The 25,051-nt window shown below is 40.5% G+C and overlaps 1 protein-coding gene across 2 annotated transcripts in view; it reads left to right on the top strand.

Annotated features, from left to right (window-relative positions):
* LOC131950274 (trichohyalin) overlaps window positions 1-25,051 on the top strand; it is a 39,034-nt gene that overhangs the window by 13,246 nt on the left and 737 nt on the right. The window contains exons 6-13 of one of the 2 annotated variants that reach the window (XM_059312353.1): window positions 9,192-9,271; window positions 10,135-10,243; window positions 11,700-11,797; window positions 13,197-13,271; window positions 13,568-13,668; window positions 13,817-13,944; window positions 22,301-22,456; window positions 23,109-23,336. In XM_059312353.1, the coding sequence (XP_059168336.1) occupies window positions 9,192-9,271; window positions 10,135-10,243; window positions 11,700-11,797; window positions 13,197-13,271; window positions 13,568-13,668; window positions 13,817-13,944; window positions 22,301-22,456; window positions 23,109-23,336 (975 nt within the window). The remainder of the gene's footprint in view (window positions 1-9,191; window positions 9,272-10,134; window positions 10,244-11,699; window positions 11,798-13,196; window positions 13,272-13,567; window positions 13,669-13,816; window positions 13,945-22,300; window positions 22,457-23,108; window positions 23,337-25,051) is intronic. The other variant, XM_059312354.1, reaches the window with a different exon arrangement.

The raw sequence follows: 25,051 nt of genomic DNA on the forward strand, positions 1-25,051 counted from the left end.
AACCCAACAATATTTGACTAGTGAGTCCCACCTTAACCCAACAATGTTTGACTAGTGAGTCCCACCTTAACCCAACAATATTTGACTAGTGAGTCCCACCTTAACCCAACAATATTTGACTAGTGAGTCCCACCTTAACCCAACACATACAATGTTTGACTAGTGAGTCACACCTTAACCCAACAATGTTTGACTAGTGTGTCCCACCTTAACCCAACAATGTTTGACTAGTGAGTCCCACCTTAACCCAACAATGTTTGACTAGTGTGTCCCACCTTAACCCAACAATGTTTGACTAGTGAGTCCCACCTTAACCCAACAATGTTTGACTAGTGAGTCCCACCTTAACCCAACAATGTTTGACTAGTGAGTCCCACCTTAACCCAACAATATTTGACTAGTGAGTCCCACCTTAACCCAACAATGTTTGACTAGTGAGTCCCACCTTAACCCAACAATGTTTGACTAGTGAGTCCCACTTAACCCAACAATGTTTGACTAGTGAGTCACACCTTAACCCAACAATGTTTGACTAGTGAGTCCCACCTTAACCCAACAATGTTTGACTAGTGAGTCCCACCTTAACCCAACAATATTTGACTAGTGAGTCCCACCTTAACCCAACACATACAATGTTTGACTAGTGAGTCCCACCTTAACCCAACAATGTTTGACTAGTGAGTCCCACCTTAACCCAACAATATTTGACTAGTGAGTCCCACCTTAACCCAACACATACAATGTTTGACTAGTGAGTCCCACCTTAACCCAACACATACAATGTTTGACTAGTGAGTCCCACCTTAACCCAACACATACAATGTTTGGCTAGTGAGTCCCACTTAACCCAACAATGTTTGACTAGTGAGTCACACCTTAACCCAACAATGTTTGACTAGTGAGTCCCACCTTAACCCAACACATACAATATTTGACTAGTGAGTCCCACCTTAACCCAACACATACAATGTTTGACTAGTGTGTCCCACCTTAACCCAACAATGTTTGACTAGTGAGTCCCACCTTAACCCAACAATATTTGACTAGTGAGTCCCACCTTAACCCAACAATATTTGACTAGTGAGTCCCACCTTAACCCAACAATGTTTGACTTGTGAGTCCCACCTTAACCCAACAATGTTTGACTAGTGAGTCCCACTTAACCCAACAATATTTGACTAGTGAGTCCCACCTTAACCCAACAATGTTTGACTAGTGAGTCCCACTTAACCCAACAATATTTGACTAGTGAGTCCCACCTTAACCCAACACATACAATGTTTGACTAGTGAGTCCCACTTAACCCAACAATGTTTGACTAGTGAGTCCCACCTTAACCCAACAATATTTGACTAGTGAGTCCCACCTTAACCCAACAATGTTTGGCTAGTGAGTCCCACCTTAACCCAACAATGTTTGACTAGTGAGTCCCACCTTAACCCAACACATACAATGTTTGACTAGTGAGTCCCACTTAACCCAACAATATTTGGCTAGTGAGTCACACCTTAACCCAACACATACAATGTTTGACTAGTGTGTCCCACCTTAACCCAACAATGTTTGACTAGTGAGTCCCACCTTAACCCAACAATGTTTGACTAGTGAGTCCCACCTTAACCCAACAATGTTTGACTAGTGAGTCCCACCTTAACCCAACAATGTTTGACTAGTGAGTCCCACCTTAACCCAACACATACAATGTTTGACTAGTGAGTCCCACTTAACCCAACAATGTCTGGCTAGTGAGTCCCACTTAACCCAACAATATTTGACTAGTGAGTCCCACCTTAACCCAACAATGTTTGACTAGTGAGTCCCACCTTAACCCAACAATGTTTGGCTAGTGAGTCCCACCTTAACCCAGCACTTTCAATATTTGACTAGTGTGTCCCACCTTAACCCAACACATACAATGTTTTACTAGTGAGTCCCACCTTAACCCAACAATGTTTGACTAGTGAGTCCCACCTTAACCCAACAATGTTTGACTAGTGAGTCCCACCTTAACCCAACACATACAATGTTTGACTAGTGAGTCCCACCTTAACCCAACACATACAATGTTTGACTAGTGAGTCCCACCTTAACCCAACACATACAATGTTTTACTAGTGAGTCCCACCTTAACCCAACAATGTTTGACTAGTGAGTCCCACCTTAACCCAACACATACAATGTTTGACTAGTGAGTCCCACCTTAACCCAACAATATTTGACTAGTGAGTCCCACCTTAACTCAACAATGTTTGACTAGTGAGTCCCACCTTAACCCAACAATATTTGACTAGTGAGTCCCACCTTAACCCAACAATGTTTGACTAGTGAGTCACACCTTAACCCAACAATGTTTGACTAGTGAGTCCCACCTTAACCCAACAATGTTTGACTAGTGAGTCCCACCTTAACCCAACAATGTTTGACTAGTGAGTCCCACCTTAACCCAACACATACAATGTTTGACTAGTGAGTCCCACCTTAACCCAACAATGTTTGACTAGTGAGTCCCACCTTAACCCAACAATGTTTGACTAGTGAGTCCCACCTTAACCCAACACATACAATATTTGGCTAGTGAGTCCCACCTTAACCCAACACATACAATGTTTGACTAGTGAGTCCCACCTTAACCCAACATATACAATGTTTTACTAGTGAGTCCCACCTTAACCCAACACATACAATGTTTTACTAGTGAGTCCCACCTTAACCCAACACATACAATGTTTGACTAGTGAGTCACACCTTAACCCAACAATATTTGACTAGTGAGTCCCACCTTAACCCAACAATATTTGACTAGTGAGTCCCACCTTAACCCAACAATATTTGACTAGTGAGTCCCACCTTAACCCAACACATACAATATTTGACTAGTGAGTCCCACCTTAACCCAACAATGTTTGACTAGTGAGTCCCACCTTAACCCAACACATACAATGTTTGACTAGTGAGTCCCACCTTAACCCAACAATGTTTGACTAGTGAGTCCCACCTTAACCCAACAATATTTGACTAGTGAGTCCCACCTTAACCCAACAATGTTTGACTAGTGAGTCCCACCTTAACCCAACAATATTTGACTAGTGAGTCCCACTTAACCCAACAATGTTTGACTAGTGAGTCCCACCTTAACCCAACAATATTTGACTAGTGAGTCCCACCTTAACCCAACACATACAATGTTTGACTAGTGAGTCCCACCTTAACCCAACAATATTTGACTAGTGAGTCCCACCTTAACCCAACACATACAATGTTTGACTAGTGAGTCCCACCTTAACCCAACACATACAATGTTTGACTAGTGAGTCCCACCTTAACCCAACAATATTTGACTAGTGAGTCCCACCTTAACCCAACACATACAATGTTTGACTAGTGAGTCCCACCTTAACCCAACACATACAATGTTTGACTAGTGAGTCCCACCTTAACCCAACACATACAATGTTTGACTAGTGAGTCCCACCTTAACCCAACACATACAATATTTGACTAGTGAGTCCCACCTTAACCCAACACATACAATGTTTGACTAGTGAGTCCCACCTTAACCCAACACATACAATGTTTGACTAGTGAGTCCCACCTTAACCAAACACATACAATGTTTGACTAGTGAGTCCCACCTTAACCCAACAATGTTTGACTAGTGAGTCACACCTTAACCCAACAATATTTGACTAGTGAGTCCCACCTTAACCCAACAATATTTGACTAGTGAGTCCCACCTTAACCCAACAATATTTGACTAGTGAGTCCCACCTTAACCCAACACATACAATGTTTGACTAGTGAGTCCCACCTTAACCCAACAATATTTGACTAGTGAGTCCCACCTTAACCCAACAATGTTTGACTAGTGAGTCCCACCTTAACCCAACAATGTTTGACTAGTGAGTCCCACCTTAACCCAACAATGTTTGACTAGTGAGTCCCACCTTAACCCAACAATATTTGACTAGTGAGTCCCACCTTAACCCAACAATGTTTGACTAGTGAGTCCCACCTTAACCCAACACATACAATGTTTGACTAGTGAGTCCCACTTAACCCAACAATGTTTGACTAGTGAGTCCCACTTAACCCAACAATATTTGACTAGTGAGTCCCACCTTAACCCAACAATGTTTGACTAGTGAGTCCCACCTTAACCCAACAATGTTTGACTAGTGAGTCCCACCTTAACCCAACACATACAATGTTTGACTAGTGAGTCCCACCTTAACCCAACAATATTTGACTAGTGAGTCCCACCTTAACCCAACAATATTTGACTAGTGAGTCCCACCTTAACCCAACACATACAATGTTTGACTAGTGAGTCCCACCTTAACCCAACAATGTTTGACTAGTGAGTCCCACCTTAACCCAACAATGTTTGACTAGTGAGTCCCACCTTAACCCAACAATATTTGACTAGTGAGTCCCACCTTAACCCAACAATGTTTGACTAGTGAGTCCCACCTTAACCCAACACATACAATGTTTGACTAGTGAGTCCCACCTTAACCCAACACATACAATGTTTGACTAGTGAGTCCCACCTTAACCCAACACATACAATTTTTGACTAGTGAGTCCCACCTTAACCCAACACATACAATGTTTGACTAGTGAGTCCCACCTTAACCCAACAATGTTTGACTAGTGAGTCCCACCTTAACCCAACAATGTTTGACTAGTGAGTCCCACCTTAACCCAACAATATTTGACTAGTGAGTCCCACCTTAACCCAACAATGTTTGACTAGTGAGTCCCACCTTAACCCAACACATACAATATTTGACTAGTGAGTCCCACCTTAACCCAACAATGTTTGACTAGTGAGTCCCACCTTAACCCAACAATGTTTGACTAGTGAGTCCCACCTTAACCCAACAATATTTGACTAGTGAGTCCCACCTTAACCCAACACATACAATGTTTGACTAGTGAGTCACACCTTAACCCAACAATGTTTGACTAGTGAGTCCCACCTTAACCCAACAATATTTGACTAGTGAGTCCCACCTTAACCCAACAATATTTGACTAGTGAGTCCCACCTTAACCCAACAATATTTGACTAGTGAGTCCCACCTTAACCCAACACATACAATGTTTGGCTAGTGAGTCCCACCTTAACCCAACAATGTTTGACTAGTGAGTCCCACCTTAACCCAACAATGTTTGACTAGTGAGTCCCACCTTAACCCAACACATACAATGTTTGACTAGTGAGTCCCACCTTAACCCAACACATACAATGTTTGACTAGTGAGTCCCACCTTAACCCAACAATATTTGACTAGTGAGTCCCACCTTAACCCAACACATACAATGTTTGACTAGTGAGTCCCACCTTAACCCAACAATGTTTGACTAGTGAGTCCCACCTTAACCCAACACATACAATGTTTGGCTAGTGAGTCCCACTTAACCCAACAATGTTTGACTAGTGAGTCCCACCTTAACCCAACACATACAATGTTTGACTAGTGAGTCCCACCTTAACCCAACAATGTTTGACTAGTGAGTCCCACCTTAACCCAACACATACAATGTTTGACTAGTGAGTCCCACCTTAACCCAACAATGTTTGACTAGTGAGTCCCACCTTAACCCAACAATATTTGACTAGTGAGTCCCACCTTAACCCAACAATGTTTGACTAGTGAGTCCCACCTTAACCCAACAATGTTTGACTAGTGAGTCCCACCTTAACCCAACAATGTTTGACTAGTGAGTCCCACCTTAACCCAACAATGTTTGACTAGTGAGTCCCACCTTAACCCAACATATACAATGTTTGGCTAGTGAGTCCCACCTTAACCCAACACATACAATGTTTGACTAGTGAGTCCCACCTTAACCCAACAATGTTTGACTAGTGTGTCCCACCTTAACCCAACACATACAATGTTTGACTAGTGAGTCCCACCTTAACCCAACACATACAATGTTTGACTAGTGAGTCCCACCTTAACCCAACACATACAATGTTTGACTAGTGAGTCCCACCTTAACCCAACATATACAATATTTGACTAGTGAGTCCCACCTTAACCCAACAATGTTTGACTAGTGAGTCCCACCTTAACCCAACACATACAATGTTTGACTAGTGTGTCCCACCTTAACCCAACAATGTTTGACTAGTGAGTCCCACCTTAACCCAACAATGTTTGACTAGTGAGTCCCACCTTAACCCAACAATGTTTGGCTAGTGAGTCCCACCTTAACCCAACACATACAATGTTTGACTAGTGAGTCACACCTTAACCCAACAATATTTGACTAGTGAGTCCCACCTTAACCCAACAATATTTGACTAGTGAGTCCCACCTTAACCCAACAATATTTGACTAGTGAGTCCCACCTTAACCCAACAATGTTTGACTAGTGAGTCCCACCTTAACCCAACAATGTTTGACTAGTGAGTCCCACCTTAACCCAACAATATTTGACTAGTGAGTCCCACTTAACCCAACAATATTTGACTAGTGAGTCCCACCTTAACCCAACACATACAATGTTTGACTAGTGAGTCCCACCTTAACCCAACAATGTTTGACTAGTGTGTCCCACCTTAACCCAACAATGTTTGACTAGTGAGTCCCACCTTAACCCAACAATATTTGACTAGTGAGTCCCACTTAACCCAACAATGTTTGACTAGTGAGTCCCACCTTAACCCAACACATACAATGTTTGACTAGTGAGTCCCACCTTAACCCAACAATGTTTGACTAGTGAGTCCCACCTTAACCCAACAATGTTTGACTAGTGAGTCCCACCTTAACCCAACAATATTTGACTAGTGAGTCCCACTTAACCCAACAATGTTTGACTAGTGAGTCCCACCTTAACCCAACACATACAATGTTTGACTAGTGAGTCCCACCTTAACCCAACAATATTTGACTAGTGAGTCCCACCTTAACCCAACACATACAATGTTTGACTAGTGAGTCCCACCTTAACCCAACAATATTTGACTAGTGTGTCCCACCTTAACCCAACAATATTTGACTAGTGAGTCCCACCTTAACCCAACAATGTTTGACTAGTGAGTCCCACCTTAACCCAACACATACAATATTTGACTAGTGAGTCCCACCTTAACCCAACAATATTTGACTAGTGAGTCCCACCTTAACCCAACAATATTTGACTAGTGAGTCCCACCTTAACCCAACAATATTTGACTAGTGAGTCCCACCTTAACCCAACAATGTTTGACTAGTGAGTCCCACCTTAACCCAACAATGTTTGACTAGTGAGTCCCACCTTAACCCAACAATGTTTGACTAGTGAGTCCCACCTTAACCCAACACATACAATATTTGACTAGTGAGTCCCACCTTAACCCAACACATACAATATTTGACTAGTGAGTCCCACCTTAACCCAACAATATTTGACTAGTGAGTCCCACCTTAACCCAACACATACAATGTTTGACTAGTGAGTCCCACCTTAACCCAACAATGTTTGACTAGTGAGTCCCACCTTAACCCAACACATACAATGTTTGACTAGTGAGTCCCACCTTAACCCAACAATGTTTGACTAGTGAGTCCCACCTTAACCCAACAATGTTTGACTAGTGAGTCCCACCTTAACCCAACAATGTTTGACTAGTGAGTCCCACCTTAACCCAACACATACAATATTTGACTAGTGAGTCCCACCTTAACCCAACAATATTTGACTAGTGAGTCCCACCTTAACCCAACACATACAATGTTTGACTAGTGAGTCCCACCTTAACCCAACAATGTTTGACTAGTGAGTCCCACCTTAACCCAACACATACAATGTTTGACTAGTGAGTCCCACCTTAACCCAACAATATTTGACTAGTGAGTCCCACCTTAACCCAACAATGTTTGACTAGTGAGTCCCACCTTAACCCAACACATACAATATTTGACTAGTGAGTCCCACTTAACCCAACAATGTTTGGCTAGTGAGTCCCACCTTAACCCAACACAGGGATTGCATTACCTGCTTCACTGATTAAACACACCTTTTTAAAATTAAGATTAACACACCTTATTTAAATTAGGACTGAACACACCTTTTTTAAATTAGGATTGAACGCACCTTTTTTAAATTAAGAATAACACACCTTATTTAAATTAAGACTGAACACAACTTTTTTTTTAAATTAGGGTTGAACACACCTTTTTTAAGTTATGATTGAACACCTCTTATTTAAATTAGGATTGAACACACCTTTTTTAAAATTAGGATTGAACATACCTTTTTATAAATTAGGATTTAACACACCTTTTTTAAATTGGAGTGAACACACCTTTTTTAAAATTAGGATTGAACATACCTTTTTTTAAATTAGGATTGAACACATGCAAAAACATTTTTAAATTTGTTTGCATTTAAATTATGCAAGCTTTTAGTCAGGCCTGCTGTAAATTAGACAAGTGCTTCTCTCTATAAAAATAAAAGTGACAGTACTCTATTTAGGAGTATTTTAAAACACAAATTGTGCACATTCCCAGTGATTGACTTATAGAAGAGTTCTTCTTTTAAATCAGCTTTTAAATCAAATTTTAGTTTAGAGCCAATTGTCACTTTTTTGCATTTAAACAAATATTTTGAACTTTTAAAGACATTTTGTAAACTAATAAATTGATCAATTTGCATAATCTAGTAAATCAATATTTTTTGAGGTAGCCAGCAATGGATGATTATCAGATGCCAAAATACTAATAAGGAATTAATTCTCACATTTTGGCTCCTGTAAATACACTCAATTTTGAGGAATTTAAGGGTCTTAAATTTAGTGTCAAATTGTTAGCTTTGTTTTCACAGATTTGAAAATTCATAATAAATTATTTTGAAAATCTGCACTTAGAATTTTTACCTGAGCACCACAAAATATGGTAGAAGATTACACATTTATTCTTTATACAGCTTAAAATTTTATACTTTATGAATGGTGGAAATCCTACAAATAGGCTAATTTTTCAAGATGGCCACCATTGTCATAGTCACCCAGATTCTCCCATCAATTTTTTGAATGGAAACACATTTGCTGATGTACCTTAAAAAAGCTGTAGAGAAAAATTGTTCTCTAGTATTAAAAAATTATTTTTTTACTGGGACTTACCCCCTTAATTGATGTAGGCCATGCCCCTAAAGCAATTACAATTTTTCATCAACAAATTCCCTGACTTACAGATCACAAACCAACAGATTCTTCAATCACAAATAGAATCCTTGGCCTTTAAGGACCAAGCCAGAAAAAAGGAAATTAAAATGTGAGTTGTAACGCATAACTTTAGTTGGATTAGTCCCAAACATTTTCTGGGATTAGATCCAAAGTTTTGTTGGGTTCAAGCGTAACATTTTTGTAAATATTTAGGTGGAAACAGTTTGTCGTCACTTTATAATTTTTAGTGTGTTTTTTTTTTACAAATGTGTAAAACTGAAAGTTTCAGATTTTTTCTTTTGACAAATTAAATGCTACAACTGGGCTAGAGAAAAGTGTTAAAAAAGAAATCTTTTATTTCTTCCCTCCAAAAATAAGAAGGGGATAGACTTTAGATCTTAAAATGTAAAAAATAGAAATCAATTGAGCATATCAACTTAATTTTTTTTTAAAGAAATCAACTGAGCATATCACCTTAAATTTAATAGAAAATAGAAATAAATTGAGCATATCACCTTAAGCATGAATGGTTTATTGCAGAACACATTTTCTATCTGTGCATTCAAAATATTTTATTCTCTCAGCTTGACGAGTGCACCATATTATTGTAGCCTTGATTCACACAGCTTTCCTGCTCTTTCAATGCTTTATGCTTTGCTTTTTTTACTGCACCCAGCATATTTTGTTAAAACACCATATAAATTCATTGGATGAGAACAAAATGTAAGATAAATAATTGTAACATTGATAAACATTTAAGTTAAGTATGTCAAAGACCATAGCACAGAAGTTTTTTCTAATGTCAAGTTATTAGTTTTATTTTATGTCAAATTGTTGAGTTTGTTGTCAAATTGTTGAGTTTGTTGTCAAATTGTTGAGTTTGTTGTCAAATTGTTGAGTTTGTTGTCAAATTGTTGGGTTTGCTTTCAAATTGTTGGGTTTGTTGTCAAATTGTTGAGTTTGTTTTCACAGATCTGAGTTGGAGCATTTGTATGCTGTTAAAAAAGCTGCCATCCATCTGAAGAGGTCCGAGGTCATGAGGCTGGGCCAGGAGTTTGAAGTTAAACTCAGACAAAAAGAAGTAGGTCAATAGGTCAGGTTTTTCTCTTCCCTGTGGACCACCAGACCCAGGTGGACCACCAGACCCTGTGGACCACTAGACCACCAGACCCAGGTGGACCACCAGACCCAGGTGGACCACCAGACCCAGGTAGACCACCAGACCCAGGTGGACCACCAGACCCAGGTGGACCACCAGACCCTGTGGACCACTAGACCACCAGACCCAGGTGGACCACCAGACCCAGGTGGACCACCAGACCCAGGTAGACCACCAGACCCAGGTGGACCACCAGACCCAGGTGGACCACCAGACCCAGGTGGACCACCAGACCCAGGTGGACCACCAGACCCAGGTAGACCACCAGACCCAGGTGGACCACCAGACCCAGGTGGACCACCAGACCCAGGTGGACCACCAGACCCAGGTGGACCACCAGACCCAGGTGGACCACCAGACCCTGTGGACCACCAGACCCAGGTGGACCACCAGACCCAGGTGGACCACCAGACCCAGGTGGACCACCAGACCCTGTGGACCACTAGACCACCAGACCCAGGTGGACCACCAGACCCAGGTGGACCACCAGACCCAGGTGGACCACCAGACCCAGGTGGACCACCAGACCCAGGTGGACCACCAGACCCAGGTGGGCCACCAGACCCAGGTGGACCACCAGACCCAGGTGGACCACCAGACCCAGGTGGACCACCAGACCCAGGTGGACCACCAGACCCAGGTGGACCACCAGACCCAGGTGGACCACCAGACCCAGGTGGACCACCAGACCCAGGTAGACCACCAGACCCAGGTGGACCACCAGACCCTGTGGACCACTAGACCACCAGACCCAGGTGGACCACCAGACCCAGGTGGACCACCAGACCCAGGTAGACCACCAGACCCAGGTAGACCACCAGACCCTGTGGACCACCAGACCCAGGTGGACCACCAGACCCAGGTAGACCACCAGACCCAGGTAGACCACCAGACCCTGTGGACCACCAGACCCAGGTGGACCACCAGACCCAGGTGGACCACCAGACCCAGGTGGACCACCAGACCCAGGTGGACCACCAGACCCTGTGGACCACTAGACCACCAGACCCAGGTGGACCACCAGACCCAGGTGGACCACCAGACCCAGGTGGACCACCAGACCCAGGTAGACCACCAGACCCAGGTGGACCACCAGACCTAGGTGGACCACCAGACCCAGGTGGACCACCAGACCCAGGTGGACCACCAGACCCAGGTAGACCACCAGACCCTGTGGACCACTAGACCACCAGACCCAGGTGGACCACCAGACCCAGGTGGACCACCAGACCCTGTGGACCACTAGACCAACAGACCCAGGTGGACCACCAGACAACCAGACCCAGGTGGACCCCTCTGAGTAGACTTATAGATCTACTGACAGTTGTAAGAGCTCGAGTGGACTTGTAGGTTGGCTGACTGCTTGTTGTTTCTGCAGGAAGAACAGCACAGACTGAAGCAAGAGTTGTCTGATCTTGCCATCCAATTGAATCTTGAGGCACAGAAGGCAAGAGTTCAGAAGTTTGAGTTCAAAAGGTATCTAGTCATGTGACATGTTTAGTCATGTGACATGTTTTGAGTGGTGTCTAGTCATGTGACATGTTTTGAGATGTGTCTAGACTTTATTGTAGGCTACATGTTTTGAGAGGTGTCTAGACTTTATTGTAGGCTACATGTTTTGAGCGGTGTCTAGACTTTATTGTAGGCTACATGTTTTGAGAGGTGTGTAGACTTTATTGTAGGCTACATGTTTTGAGAGGTGTGTAGACTTTATTGTAGGCAACATGTTTTGAGTGGTGTCTAGACTTTATTGTATGCTACATGTTTTGAGAGGTGTGTAGACTTTATTGTAGGCAACATGTTTTGAGCGATGTCTAGACTTTATTGTAGGCTACATGTTTTGAGTGGTGTCTAGTCATGTGACATGTTTTAAAAATTAATTGAACCACTTGGTGACAGATATAGATTTGTTTTTGAAGAAGGTTTAATTAGAAAGTTTAATTAGAAAGTTTATTTAGAAAGTTTTTTTAGAAAGTTTATTTAGAAAGTTTATTTAGAAAGTGTAATTAGAAGGTTTAATTAGAAAGTGTATTTAGAAAGTGTAATTAGAAGGTTTAATTAGAAAGTTTATTTAGAAAGTTTATTTAGAAAGTGTAATTAGAAGGTTTAATTAGAAAGTTTAATTAGAAAGTTTATTTAGAAAGTTTATTTAGAAAGTTTATTTAGAAAGTTTAATTAGAAAGTTTATTTTGAAAATTTAATTAGAAAGTTTATTTAGAAAGTTTATTTAGAAAGTTTATTTAGAAAGTTTATTTAGAAAGTTTATTTAGAAAGTGTAATTAGAAGGTTTAATTAGAAAGTTTATTTAGAAAGTGTGATTATATAAGGTTTAATTAGAAAGTTTATTTACGAACGTTTATTTAGAAGGTGTAATTAGAAGGTTTAATTAGAAAGTTTAATCAGAAAGTTTATTTAGAAAGTTTATTTAGAAAGTTTATTTAGAAAGTTTAATTAGAAAGTTTATTTAGAAAGTTTATTTAGAAAGTGTAATTAGAAGGTTTAATTAGAAAGTTTATTTAGAAAGTGTAATTAGAAGGTTTAATTAGAAAGTTTATTTAGAAAGTTTATTTAGAAAGTGTAATTAGAAGGTTTAATTAGAAAGTTTATTTAGAAAGTTTATTTAGAAAGTGTAATTAGAAGGTTTAATTAGAAAGTTTATTTAGAAAGTTTATTTAGAAAGTGTAATTAGAAGGTTTAATCAGAAGGTGCAATCAGAGGGTGTAAGTAGAATGTGTAAACAGAAGGCATAATCAGAAAGTGTAATTAGAATGTCTGATTAGAGAAATTATCAGAAGAGCTAATTAAATTCTTCACCAAACATTAGGTGGTCACTTTGTCACTAAATAATCTTGAATTTTAATCTCATATTTTTTAGAAACCAAGTAAAAAAGAAAACTGAGAAAATCCAAGATGACTTGGAGATGACAAGAAGTTTGGAGCAGAAATTACTGTAAGATTCAGTGGCAACTCAGAACATAAATTGATGTGATCAAATTAAAATTGAGTTTGACTTTATATAGTTCAAATTCAAGTTGCCTGATAGGTTAGAATATAAATGACTTGATCAATCAGAATTTAGCACTTTAATATAATATTGTTTAATAAATTTCAATGGAGAAAAAAATCATTGAATTGAATAAAAAGTTGTATTTATAAAATTGAAATACTTGTTAAATTGTTTTAAAGGTAATATTTTTTTTTTAATTAATTTTTTGATGTGATCATTGAATGGCTTTCTTTCATTAGTAAAAGTGACAGTGATATCAAGAGCTGCTTGATGAACAAAGGCCAGCTAGATGCAGACTTAGCCCTCACTAAATCTCATTTAGACATTAAAAAAAGGGACGGTAAGTTGCTCAACTGTATGTAGCCGTCCCCCCCCCCACCTCCTCCATTTGTTCAAAAGTTGAATCTGTTGGAAGATCTAAATGTTCTTACTATGAACCTGTTTTTATAATCTTTTATTGAGTTCAACGTCTGATTGTTTCTCCACAGAGCAACGTCATTTAACAGACACTCAGATGCAACTGGGTAGCACAGCTGATGCGCAGAGAAAACTCAACTTCTCTGCAGTCAGCGCTGGAATGGACCTCACTGCTAAACGTATAGCACAGCAAGTAGAGGTAGGCCCCTCTTTTCCTTTCATCATTTTGTCTAGCCACTCACTGCTAAACGTATAGCACAGCAAGTAGAGGTAGGCCCCTCTTTTCCTTTCATCATTTTGTCTAGCCACTCACTGCTAAACGTATAGCACAGCAAGTAGAGGTAGGCCCCTCTTTTCCTTTCATCATTTTGTCTAGCCACTCACTGCTAAACGTATAGCGCAGCAAGTAGAGGTAGGCCCCTCTTTTCCTTTCATCATTTTGTCTAGCCACTCACTGCTAAACGTATAGCACAGCAAGTAGAGGTAGGCCCCTCTTTTCCTTTCATCATTTTGTCTAGCCACTCACTGCTAAACGTATAGCACAGCAAGTAGAGGTAGGCCCCTCTTTTCCTTTCATCATTTTGTCTAGCCACTCACTGCTAAACGTATAGCACAGCAAGTAGAGGTAGGCCCCTCTTTTCCTTTCATCATTTTGTCTAGCCACTCACTGCTAAACGTATAGCACAGCAAGTAGAGGTAGGCCCCTCTTTTCCTTTCATCATTTTGTCTAGCCACTCACTGCTAAACGTATAGCACAGCAAGTAGAGGTAGGCCCCTCTTTTCCTTTCATCATTTTGTCTAGCCACTCACTGCTAAACGTATAGCACAGCAAGTAGAGGTAGGCCCCTCTTTTCCTTTCATCATTTTGTCTAGCCACTCACTGCTAAACGTATAGCACAGCAAGTAGAGGTAGGCCCCTCTTTTCCTTTCATCATTTTGTCTAGCCACTCACTGCTAAACGTATAGCACAGCAAGTAGAGGTAGGCCCCTCTTTTCCTTTCATCATTTTGTCTAGCCACTCACTGCTAAACGTATAGCACAGCAAGTAGAGGTAGGCCCCTCTTTTCCTTTCATCATTTTGTCTAGCCACTCACTGCTAAACGTATAGCACAGCAAGTAGAGGTAGGCCCCTCTTTTCCTTTCATCATTTTGTCTAGCCACTCACTGCTAAACGTATAGCACAGCAAGTAGAGGTAGGCCCCTCTTTTCCTTTCATCATTTTGTCTAGCCACTCACTGCTAAACGTATAGCACAGCAAGTAGAGGTAGGCCCCTCTTTTCCTTTCATCATTTTGTCTAGCCAAAGGAGATGTCAGGGTTCAATTTGGCGCCCTGTCCCCACCCCCCGACATTACCCCCCGAAGTAATTACCCCCTTGTCAATTACCCCCATGTAAATTATGTATATATATATATTTATTTATTTATTTATTTATATATATATATTTATATAAATATACTAGCTGCATCCCGTGCCCCGCCATGGTAAATCTTTTTTAAATGTACCAACTTGGGAACAGAACAAAACAAACAAAAACATAACACAAACACAAACAAAACTCAACCACAACACAACACAACCACAACACCACCACAACACAACCACAACACAACCACAACCGCAACACAACCACAACACAACCACAGCACAACACAACCACAACACAACCACAGCACAACCACAACACAACCACAACACAACCACAACACAACCACAGCACAACACAACCACAACACAACCACAACACAACCACAGCACAACACAACACAACCACAGCACAACCACAACACAACCACAACACAACCACAACAGAACCACAGCACAACCACAACACAACCACAACACAACCACAACACAACCACAGCACAACACAACCACAACACAACCACAGCACAACACAACCACAACACAACCACAGCACAACCACAACAATAGAATCACCACTGAACAACATGCTTTTCCTAGGCGTCTGCGCCCAGAGAGAGCCTTTCCAGCATTCTCTATACTATATTCTAAATTTTCACCATCTGTTAACACCGAAAAACAAAAACAAAAAATAGCGATTTTGAGAGATCATAGTCTAATTAGAAAATAATGTAAATAATCTTAACATTTTTCTCTTTTAATTATGAACCTTAACATATAATAATCAATGCGGTAGTAATAAAACAAAATTATTGATGAGTTAAATATATTTTCAAATTACCTCCCTTGCAAAAATTACAACAACAAAAAGTTGAAATAATTAGTTTTTTCGACCTACTTTTATGAAAATGTATCCATTTTTTCTAGGAATATAAACGAAAATGATATTTGACATTGATCTTTTTAATATGTTTTAGCAATGTGCGTGTATTTAATATTTTCTTTACGTTATGCAAAAAAGTAAAAACGGTGGCTATTATAAAATAGCTCTATGCCGTTATATAAACAAACCCTACTCAATTACTTACTATAAGACACTGTGGTGCACTGAAAAGCACAGTATGGTGCGATGTTTACTTTGATGGTTTCAAAATCTATAGCGATGACGGACTGACACACATATTTATATATCTATAACTTGCCCGCTTATATTATAGATGTGAATAGGGCATTTCCCCCCTGTCAATTACCCCCCTGACATTCCCCCCCCCCCCCCGACATTACCACCCCCCTCCTCCCCTTGTCAATTACCCCCATGTAAATTACCCCCTGCCCAGTCCCCCCCCCCCCCCCCCAACCCGGACAGGGTTAGAGTTAGGGTTAGGTTTAGGGCAAGGGATAAGGTTAGGGTTAAGGTTAGGGTTAGGTTTAGGGTCATCCATTTATGACGTCCACAATTTTTTTGGATTTTGGACCCCCCTCCCACCCGACCACAAAAATCCACTTTTTTCCTTATAAAAGTCCATATGCGTCCGCAAAAGTCAGTCGTCCCCCCCCTTCCACCCCCCCCCCCCCCCCCCCACCCTCCCCCTGTGTGGACGTCATAAATTGATGAATCCCAACTTGGGAACAGAACAAAACTAAACACAACACAAACAGAACACAAACATAAACACAAAAGAAAACACAAAACAAAAACCAGAAACAACACAAACACAAAAGAAAACACAAATACAATACAAAGAAACACAATGCAAATGAAAACACAAACGCAACACACGAACACAAAAGAAAAAAACAAACCCATACAAACACAAAAGAAAAAAACAAACGCTAATAAAAACACAAATCAAACTCAAACACAATGTAAACACAAATGCAAACGCAAAACAACACAAACGAAAAAACAAACACAACACTCATAACATAAACACAACTTAAATGCAAACATAAACGCATAGTGCTCACAGTCTAGTCCGTGGCGCCAAATCGCACCCTGTTCAAGCGCCGGCGGACGTGTCTGATTCAGTGAATGACTATAAAAACCCCAGCTTGTCCGCAAACAGAAATATAGAATAATACTTAGTAAACAGTACGTTCAGTGTATAAAATAAATAAAAGGCAGTATTTAAAATACCCTACCATATTGCACTTTATTAATTCATGCATTTTTTTTCAGTACTTTAAATGTTTAAAATTTACAATACAATAGAGTTTCATGACTAAAACCATTGCGCACCTAATCAACGTGATGACACGTCTATAATAGTGCGGAATAGTTGATTAAAAATTATAATTAATAAAGAGTACGTTCAGTGAATAAAATAAATAAAAGGATAGCCTTTTATCAATTCATGCTAATTATAATATTCCAACAATTATGTCCTCTTACACGTCTGCAGAATTTGCATTCACATTTTGCTAATTGTATTATTCCAACAATAATTCCCTCTTGGAGATTTTGCATTCACATTTTTTTTATTAGCGTGAGTTGAGTTTATTTTTAAATTACTTCCCTTGGGAAAATTACAAAACAGTTTAATTTATTAGTTTTTTCGACCCTATTATTATTATCCATATTTTCTAGCAATCTAAACGAAAATGATATTTGACATTGATCCGTTTAGAATGTATTAGTACTTTGCGTGTATTTAATATTTTCTTTACATTATGCGAAAGAGTAAAAACAGTGGCAACTATATAATAATTTTAAGTCGTTATATAAACAAACCCAACTCTATTACTTTTAATAAGACACTGCGATGCAAGTCAAAAGCACCATGATGACGGGCTTACACACTACCTAGCTGCTTATATTACACACACACACACACTTATATTACACACACACACACACATATATATATATATATATATATATATATATATATATATATATATATATATATATATATATATATATATATATTTATATGTAGGCCTATAGAATCAGAAACTGATATGATTTTCCGATCAAAGATGCTCTTTGATCAAAGACGATAAGCCCACATGTTGTTTGACCACAGCAGTTTGTCTATCACAGATGTTGATTTGACCATAGGTGATTTGCATTACTTAGCCTATACCTGTACCAAATGACCCACACATCCACCCACAGACACACCGCTGTCTGTTTGTCTGTCCATCTGTTCGTACATACATCTAAATACCATGCACACTAATGGCTGACTTCCACTGCAGTGGATGTCACTAATGTGGATGTCACTAATGTGGATGTCACTAATGTGGATGTCACTAATGTGGATGTCACTAATGTGGATGTCACTAATGTGGATGTCACTAATGTGGATGTCACTAATGTGGATGTCACTAATGTGGATGCCACTAATGTGGATGTCACTAATGTGGATGTCACTAATGTGGATGTCACTAATGTGGATGTCACTAATGTGGATGTCACTAATGTGGATGCCACTAATGTGGATGCCACTAATGTGGATGTCACTAATGTGGATGTCACTAATTTGGATGTCACTAATGTGGATGTCACTAATGTGGATGTCACTAATGTGGATGTCACTAATGTGGATGTCACTAATGTGGATGTCACTAATGTGGATGTCACTAATGTGGATGTCACTAATGTGGATGTTACTAATGTGGATGTCACTAATGTGGATGTCACTAATGTGGATGTCACTAATGTGGATGTCACTAATGTGGATGTCACTAATGTGGATGTCAGCCTGTTGGGTGGGTCAGTTGGTCAGCCTGTTGGGTGGGTGGGTCAGTTGGTCAGCCTGTTGGGTGGGTCAGTTGGTCAGCCTGTTGGGTGGGTGGGTCAGTTGGTCAGCCTGTTGGGTGGGTCAGTTGGTCAGCCTGTTGGGTGGGTCAGTTGGTCAGCCTGTTGGGTGGGTCGGTTGGTCAGTCTGTTGGGTGGGTCAGTTGGTCAGCCTGTTGGGTGGGTCAGTTGGTCAGCCTGTTGGGTGGGTGGGTCAGTTGGTCAGCCTGTTGGGTGGGTCAGTTGGTCAGCCTGTTGGGTGGGTCAGTTGGTCAGCCTGTTGGGTGGGTCAGTTGGTCAGCCTGTTGGGTGGGTCAGTTGGTCAGCCTGTTGGGTGGGTCAGTTGGTCAGCCTGTTGGGTGGGTGGGTCAGTTGGTCAGCCTGTTGGGTGGGTCAGTTGGTCAGCCTGTTGGGTGGGTCAGTTGGTCAGCCTGTTGGGTGGGTCAGTTGGTCAGCCTGTTGGGTGGGTCAGTTGGTCAGCCTGTTGGGTGGGTCAGTTGGTCAGCCTGTTGGGTGGGTGGGTCAGTTGGTCAGCCTGTTGGGTGGGTCAGTTGGTCAGCCTGTTGGGTGGGTCAGTTGGTCAGCCTGTTGGGTGGGTCAGTTGGTCAGCCTGTTGGGTGGGTGGGTCAGTTGGTCAGCCTGTTGGGTGGGTCAGTTGGTCAGCCTGTTGGGTGGGTGGGTCAGTTGGTCAGCCTGTTGGGTGGGTCGGTTGGTCAGCCTGTTGGGTGGGTCAGTTGGTCAGCCTGTTGGGTGGGTGGGTCAGTTGGTCAGCCTGTTGGGTGGGTCAGTTGGTCAGCCTGTTGGGTGGGTAAGTTGGTCAGCCTGTTGGGTGGGTCAGTTGGTCAGCCTGTTGGGTGGGTCAGTTGGTCAGCCTGTTGGGTGGGTGGGTCAGTTGGTCAGCCTGTTGGGTGGGTCAGTTGGTCAGCCTGTTGGGTGGGTCAGTTGGTCAGCCTGTTGGGTGGGTCAGTTGGTCAGCCTGTTGGGTGGGTGGGTCAGTTGGTCAGCCTGTTGGGTGGGTGGGTCAGTTGGTCAGCCTGTTGGGTGGGTCAGTTGGTCAGCCTGTTGGGTGGGTCAGTTGGTCAGCCTGTTGGGTGGGTCAGTTGGTCAGCCTGTTGGGTGGGTCAGTTGGTCAGCCTGTTGGGTGGGTCAGTTGGTCAGCCTGTTGGGTGGGTCAGTTGGTCAGCCTGTTGGGTGGGTCAGTTGGTCAGCCTGTTGGGTGGGTCAGTTGGTCAGCCTGTTGGGTGGGTGGGTCAGTTGGTCAGCCTGTTGGGTCGGTCAGTTGGTCAGCCTGTTGGGTGGGTCAGTTGGTCAGCCTGTTGGGTGGGTCAGTTGGTCAATTAGTCGGTTCGTTGACGTTTTGTTTATGCGTAGTCGTGCTAACCACGTCTGGTCATTACACAGCCCTGGTTACCAATTGCCTGTGGACAACCCTTCGCTGTTGTTAAACAATTTGTGGGTCAATCATCTATGGTTGAAGCACCTTCGGTCAACAGCACCTTTTTATGTTTCTATGCATTTTAGAAAGAGCAGGAATCCGTTTTATTATTTTCATTGTATGTAATTTTCTTATTTGCCCATTTTTCTGTGTGTGCATTTTCAATGTGTGGACATTTCTGCTTGCGCATTTTTTGTGCACAGTTTTCCGTTGACATTTTCGTGCATCTTTCTGGTCATCCCGTGGACAGAAAAAGCTGATGATGATTTTCATTCTTTATTTATGATCGGATTTTGGGATGATACGATTTGTCATGTTGGGCTTGATTACATGGCTTAAAAAATTAAGCTGTAAAACTGTTCTGATTTTGCTACCGAAATTGTTTTTTGCTGGTTATCAAATCCTGTTGTATGATCAAAGTAGTGAATGATTTACAATTGAAGAATATTATGGGCCTACTCCAATTAGTTTACTGCATTGTGACCTTTATATTTACATCTCTGTTTTGATAACCTATGCTACAAGCATATCCCCTCCCCTTCCCCCATCCTACAAAAAGCTCCAGTTGACCTGAATAGTCATATCCTTCCCCCCCCCCCCCCCCCCCTTAGTGTGGATGTCATAACATGTGGGTTTTTATTCGAGATACAATCCTGTAAAATAAAGCTTGTGATCAAGAGGTACATCAGTTCAATTCTTTGAAGGTGTTGGCTACAGTAGTTGTCTGATTAAATGGCCCCCTTTACACTTGAATTGATGGTGTCCTTTTTTCTGGAGGCAGAATTATTTGAGAGCTAATTTGTTTGGAGCCGTATTGATGAGAGCTATTTTGTTAAGAATCACATTCACGGGAACTGCTTTGTCAGTGGTGAATTTGATGTTTGTTGTTGCCACCTTTTTGTCAGTGGTGAATTTGATGTTTGTTGTTGCCACCTTTTTGTGGTGAATTTGATGTTTGTTGTTGCCACTTTTTGTGGTGAATTTGATGTTTGTTGTTGCCACCTTTTTGTTGTGAATTTGATGTTTGTTGTTGCCACCTTTTTGTGGTGAATTTGATGTTTGTTGTTGCCACTTTTTGTTGTGAATTTGATGTTTGTTGTTGCCACTTTTTGTGGTGAATTTGATGTTTGTTGTTGCCACTTTTTGTGGTGAATTTGATGTTTGTTGTTGCCACTTTTTGTGGTGAATTTGATGTTTGTTGTTGCCACCTTTTTGTTGTGAATTTGATGTTTGTTGTTGCCACTTTTTGTGGTGAATTTGATGTTTGTTGTTGCCACCTTTTTGTTGTGAATTTGATGTTTGTTGTTGCCACCTTTTTGTGGTGAATTTGATGTTTGTTGTTGCCACCTTTTTGTGGTGAATTTGATGTTTGTTGTTGCCACCTTTTTGTGGTGAATTTGATGTTTGTTGTTGCCACCTTTTTGTCAGTGGTGAATTTGATGTTTGTTGTTGCCACCTTTTTGTGGTGAATTTGATGTTTGTTGTTGCCACTTTTTGTGGTGAATTTGATGTTTGTTGTTGCCACCTTTTTGTTGTGAATTTGATGTTTGTTGTTGCCACTTTTTGTGGTGAATTTGATGTTTGTTGTTGCCACCTTTTTGTTGTGAATTTGATGTTTGTTGTTGCCACCTTTTTGTTGTGAATTTGATGTTTGTTGTTGCCACCTTTTTGTGGTGAATTTGATGTTTGTTGTTGCCACTTTTTGTGGTGAATTTGATGTTTGTTGTTGCCACCTTTTTGAAAGAATGCAGTGGCAAGGCAGTTGGAGTGGTTTGCGTGGAGTGGGGGAAGGGCATCAATCTAAAAAAGGATTAAATTGAGAAAAGAAATTTGAAGAATACACTATAGGATCTTGTCACATGTACATACCATCAGAGTTTTTCAGCTTTATGATGATTAGTACGTTTTTAAAGGGCCAATCGTTTTGTGTTTTTTTCGTGGACCCCCTCGATTGTTATATGATCCATCTCTGTATAATGTTGTGTGATGCCTGTACAAGATGCCATCTCTGTAGGTCCACAATCAGCGCAGGACAGACAGGCTGGCTGCTGAGTTGACAAGGAAAAAGGAAACAGAGCTGGCCAAGCAGCGTGGATGTGAGCAGAACTTCAAAGAGAGACAACTGGAGGAACAGAGACACAAACACCAAGATGCCCTCCTCTTTTTCCAGGTCAGCCTTATTTTTTTTTAGGTTTTATTTATTATAAGGGGGTTAACTAAGGTTTTCATTATTTCAATGGGCGCTAACTACTATCTTAGGTTTTACTTATTTCTTGGGTGCTAGCTACTATTTATTAAGGTTTTATTTTTACATGGGTGCTAACTACTATCTTATGTTGTCTTCAATAGGTGGTAACTACTATCTTATGTTGTTTTCAATGGGTGCTAACTACTATCTTATGTTGTCTTCAATAGGTGGTAACTACTATCTTATGTTGTTTTCAATTGGTGCTAACTACTATCTTATGTTGTCTTCAATGGGTGCTAACTACTATCTTATGTTGTTTTGAATTGGTCCTCACATGTTTTTTTTTTTAACTTCTGTCCGAGGTTGTTGTTTTTCCTCCACCCTTCACCTCCAAAAATTTCCCCACACCTCACCTCCAAAAATTTCCCCACACCTCACCTCCAAAAATTTCCCACACCTCACCTCCAAAAATTTCCCCACACCTCACTTCCAAAAATTTCCCCACACCTCACCTCCAAAAATTTCCCCACACCTCACCTCCAAAAATTTCCCCTCACCTCACCTCCAAAAATATCCCCACAACTGCAATGAAAAGCCATGGTAAACTGATGTGTGTAGATTCTTCTTGTCCCAGAAAATGGTGACCAAAGGTCAGGACAAAGAGCTGCTGCTACACACCAAGGTGCGCACTGCAGAACTCTCTAGACAACAGCAGGAACACAAAGTGCAGCGTCTGCAGCAAGAGTTGGCAGACGTGAAGAGGCTCAATGCCAGCAAGCTGAAGGGGGAGATTGTTGAGAGAAGCTTAGAGGAGCAGGAACTGGAACGAAGTTTACTCAAGGAAAAGGCGCAGCTTGAGAAGGTAGTGGTTTCTAGAACTTTGGTGCTTGAGAAGGTAGCGGCTTCTAGAACTTTGGTTTCAGTCAACACTTTGCCCTGTTTATCTGTGTGTATTTTTAGTTTACCTGTTTATCTAGGTGAATATTTTGTTGCCCTGTTAATCTGGGTGAATATTTTGTTTACGTGTTTATCTAGGTGAATATTATGTTTACCTGTTTATCTAGGTGAATATATTGTTTACCTTTTTATCTAGGTGAATATTTTGTTTACCTGTTTATCTAGGTGAATATTTTGTTTACCTGTTTATCTAGGTGAATATTTTGTTTACCTGTTTATCTAGGTGAATATTATGTTTACCTGTTTATCTATGTGAATATTTTGTTTACCTGTTTATCTAGGTGAATATTGTTTACCTGTTTATCTAGGTGAATATTGTTTACCTGTTTATCTAGGTGAATATTTTGTTTACCTGTTTATCTAGGTGAATATTGTTTACCTGTTTATCTAGGTGAATATTTTGTTTACCTGTTTATCTAGGTGAATATTTTGTTTACCTGTTTATCTAGGTGAATATTGTTGCCCTGTTTATCTAGGTGAATATTGTTTACCTGTTTATCTAGGTGAATATTGTTTACCTGTTTATCTAGGTGAATATTGTTGCCCTGTTTACCTAGGTGAATATTGTTTACCTGTTTATCTAGGTGAATATTGTTGCCCTGTTTATCTAGGTGAATATTGTTTACCTGTTTATCTAGGTGAATATTGTTTACCTGTTTATCTAGGTGAATATTGTTTACCTGTTTATCTAGGTGAATATTGTTGCCTGTTTATCTAGGTGAATATTGTTTACCTGTTTATCTAGGTGAATATTGTTGCCCTGTTTATTTAGGCGAATATTGTTTACCTGTTTATCTAGGTGAATATTGTTGCCTGTTTATCTAGGTGAATATTGTTTACCTGTTTATCTAGGTGAATATTGTTGCCCTGTTTATTTAGGCGAATATTGTTTACCTGCTTATCTAGGTGAATATTGTTGCCCTGTTTATCTAGGTTAATATTGTTTACTTGTTTATCTAGGTGAATATTGTTGCCCTGTTTATCTGTGTGAATATTTTGTTTACCTGTTTATCTAGGTGAATATTGTTTACCTGTTTATCTAGGTGAATATTGTTTACCTGTTTATCTAGGTGAATATTGTTGCCCTGTTTATCTGTGTGAATATTTTGTTTACCTGTTTATCTAGGTGAATATAGTTTACCTGTTTATCTAGGTGAATATTGTTTACCTGTTTATCTAGGTGAATATTGTTGCCCTGTTTATCTAGGTGAATATTGTTTACCTGTTTATCTAGGTGAATATTGTTTACCTGTTTATCTAGGTGAATATTGTTGCCTGTTTATCTAGGTGAATATTGTTTACCTGTTTATCTAGGTGAATATTGTTGCCCTGTTTATCTAGGTGAATATTGTTTACCTGCTTATCTAGGTGAATATTGTTGCCCTGTTTATCTAGGTGAATATTGTTTACCTGTTTATCTAGGTGAATATTGTTGCCCTGTTTATCTGTGTGAATATTTTGTTTACCTGTTTATCTAGGTGAATATTGTTTACCTGTTTATCTAGGTGAATATTGTTTACCTGTTTATCTAGGTGAATATTGTTGCCCTGTTTATCTGTGTGAATATTTTGTTTACCTGTTTATCTAGGTGAATATTGTTTACCTGTTTATCTAGGTGAA

This window comes from Physella acuta, unplaced genomic scaffold (genome assembly GCF_028476545.2).
Source record: "Physella acuta isolate Inbredline_101_S28 unplaced genomic scaffold, ASM2847654v3 ptg000750l, whole genome shotgun sequence".
Taxonomy (NCBI): Eukaryota; Metazoa; Mollusca; class Gastropoda; family Physidae; genus Physella; species Physella acuta.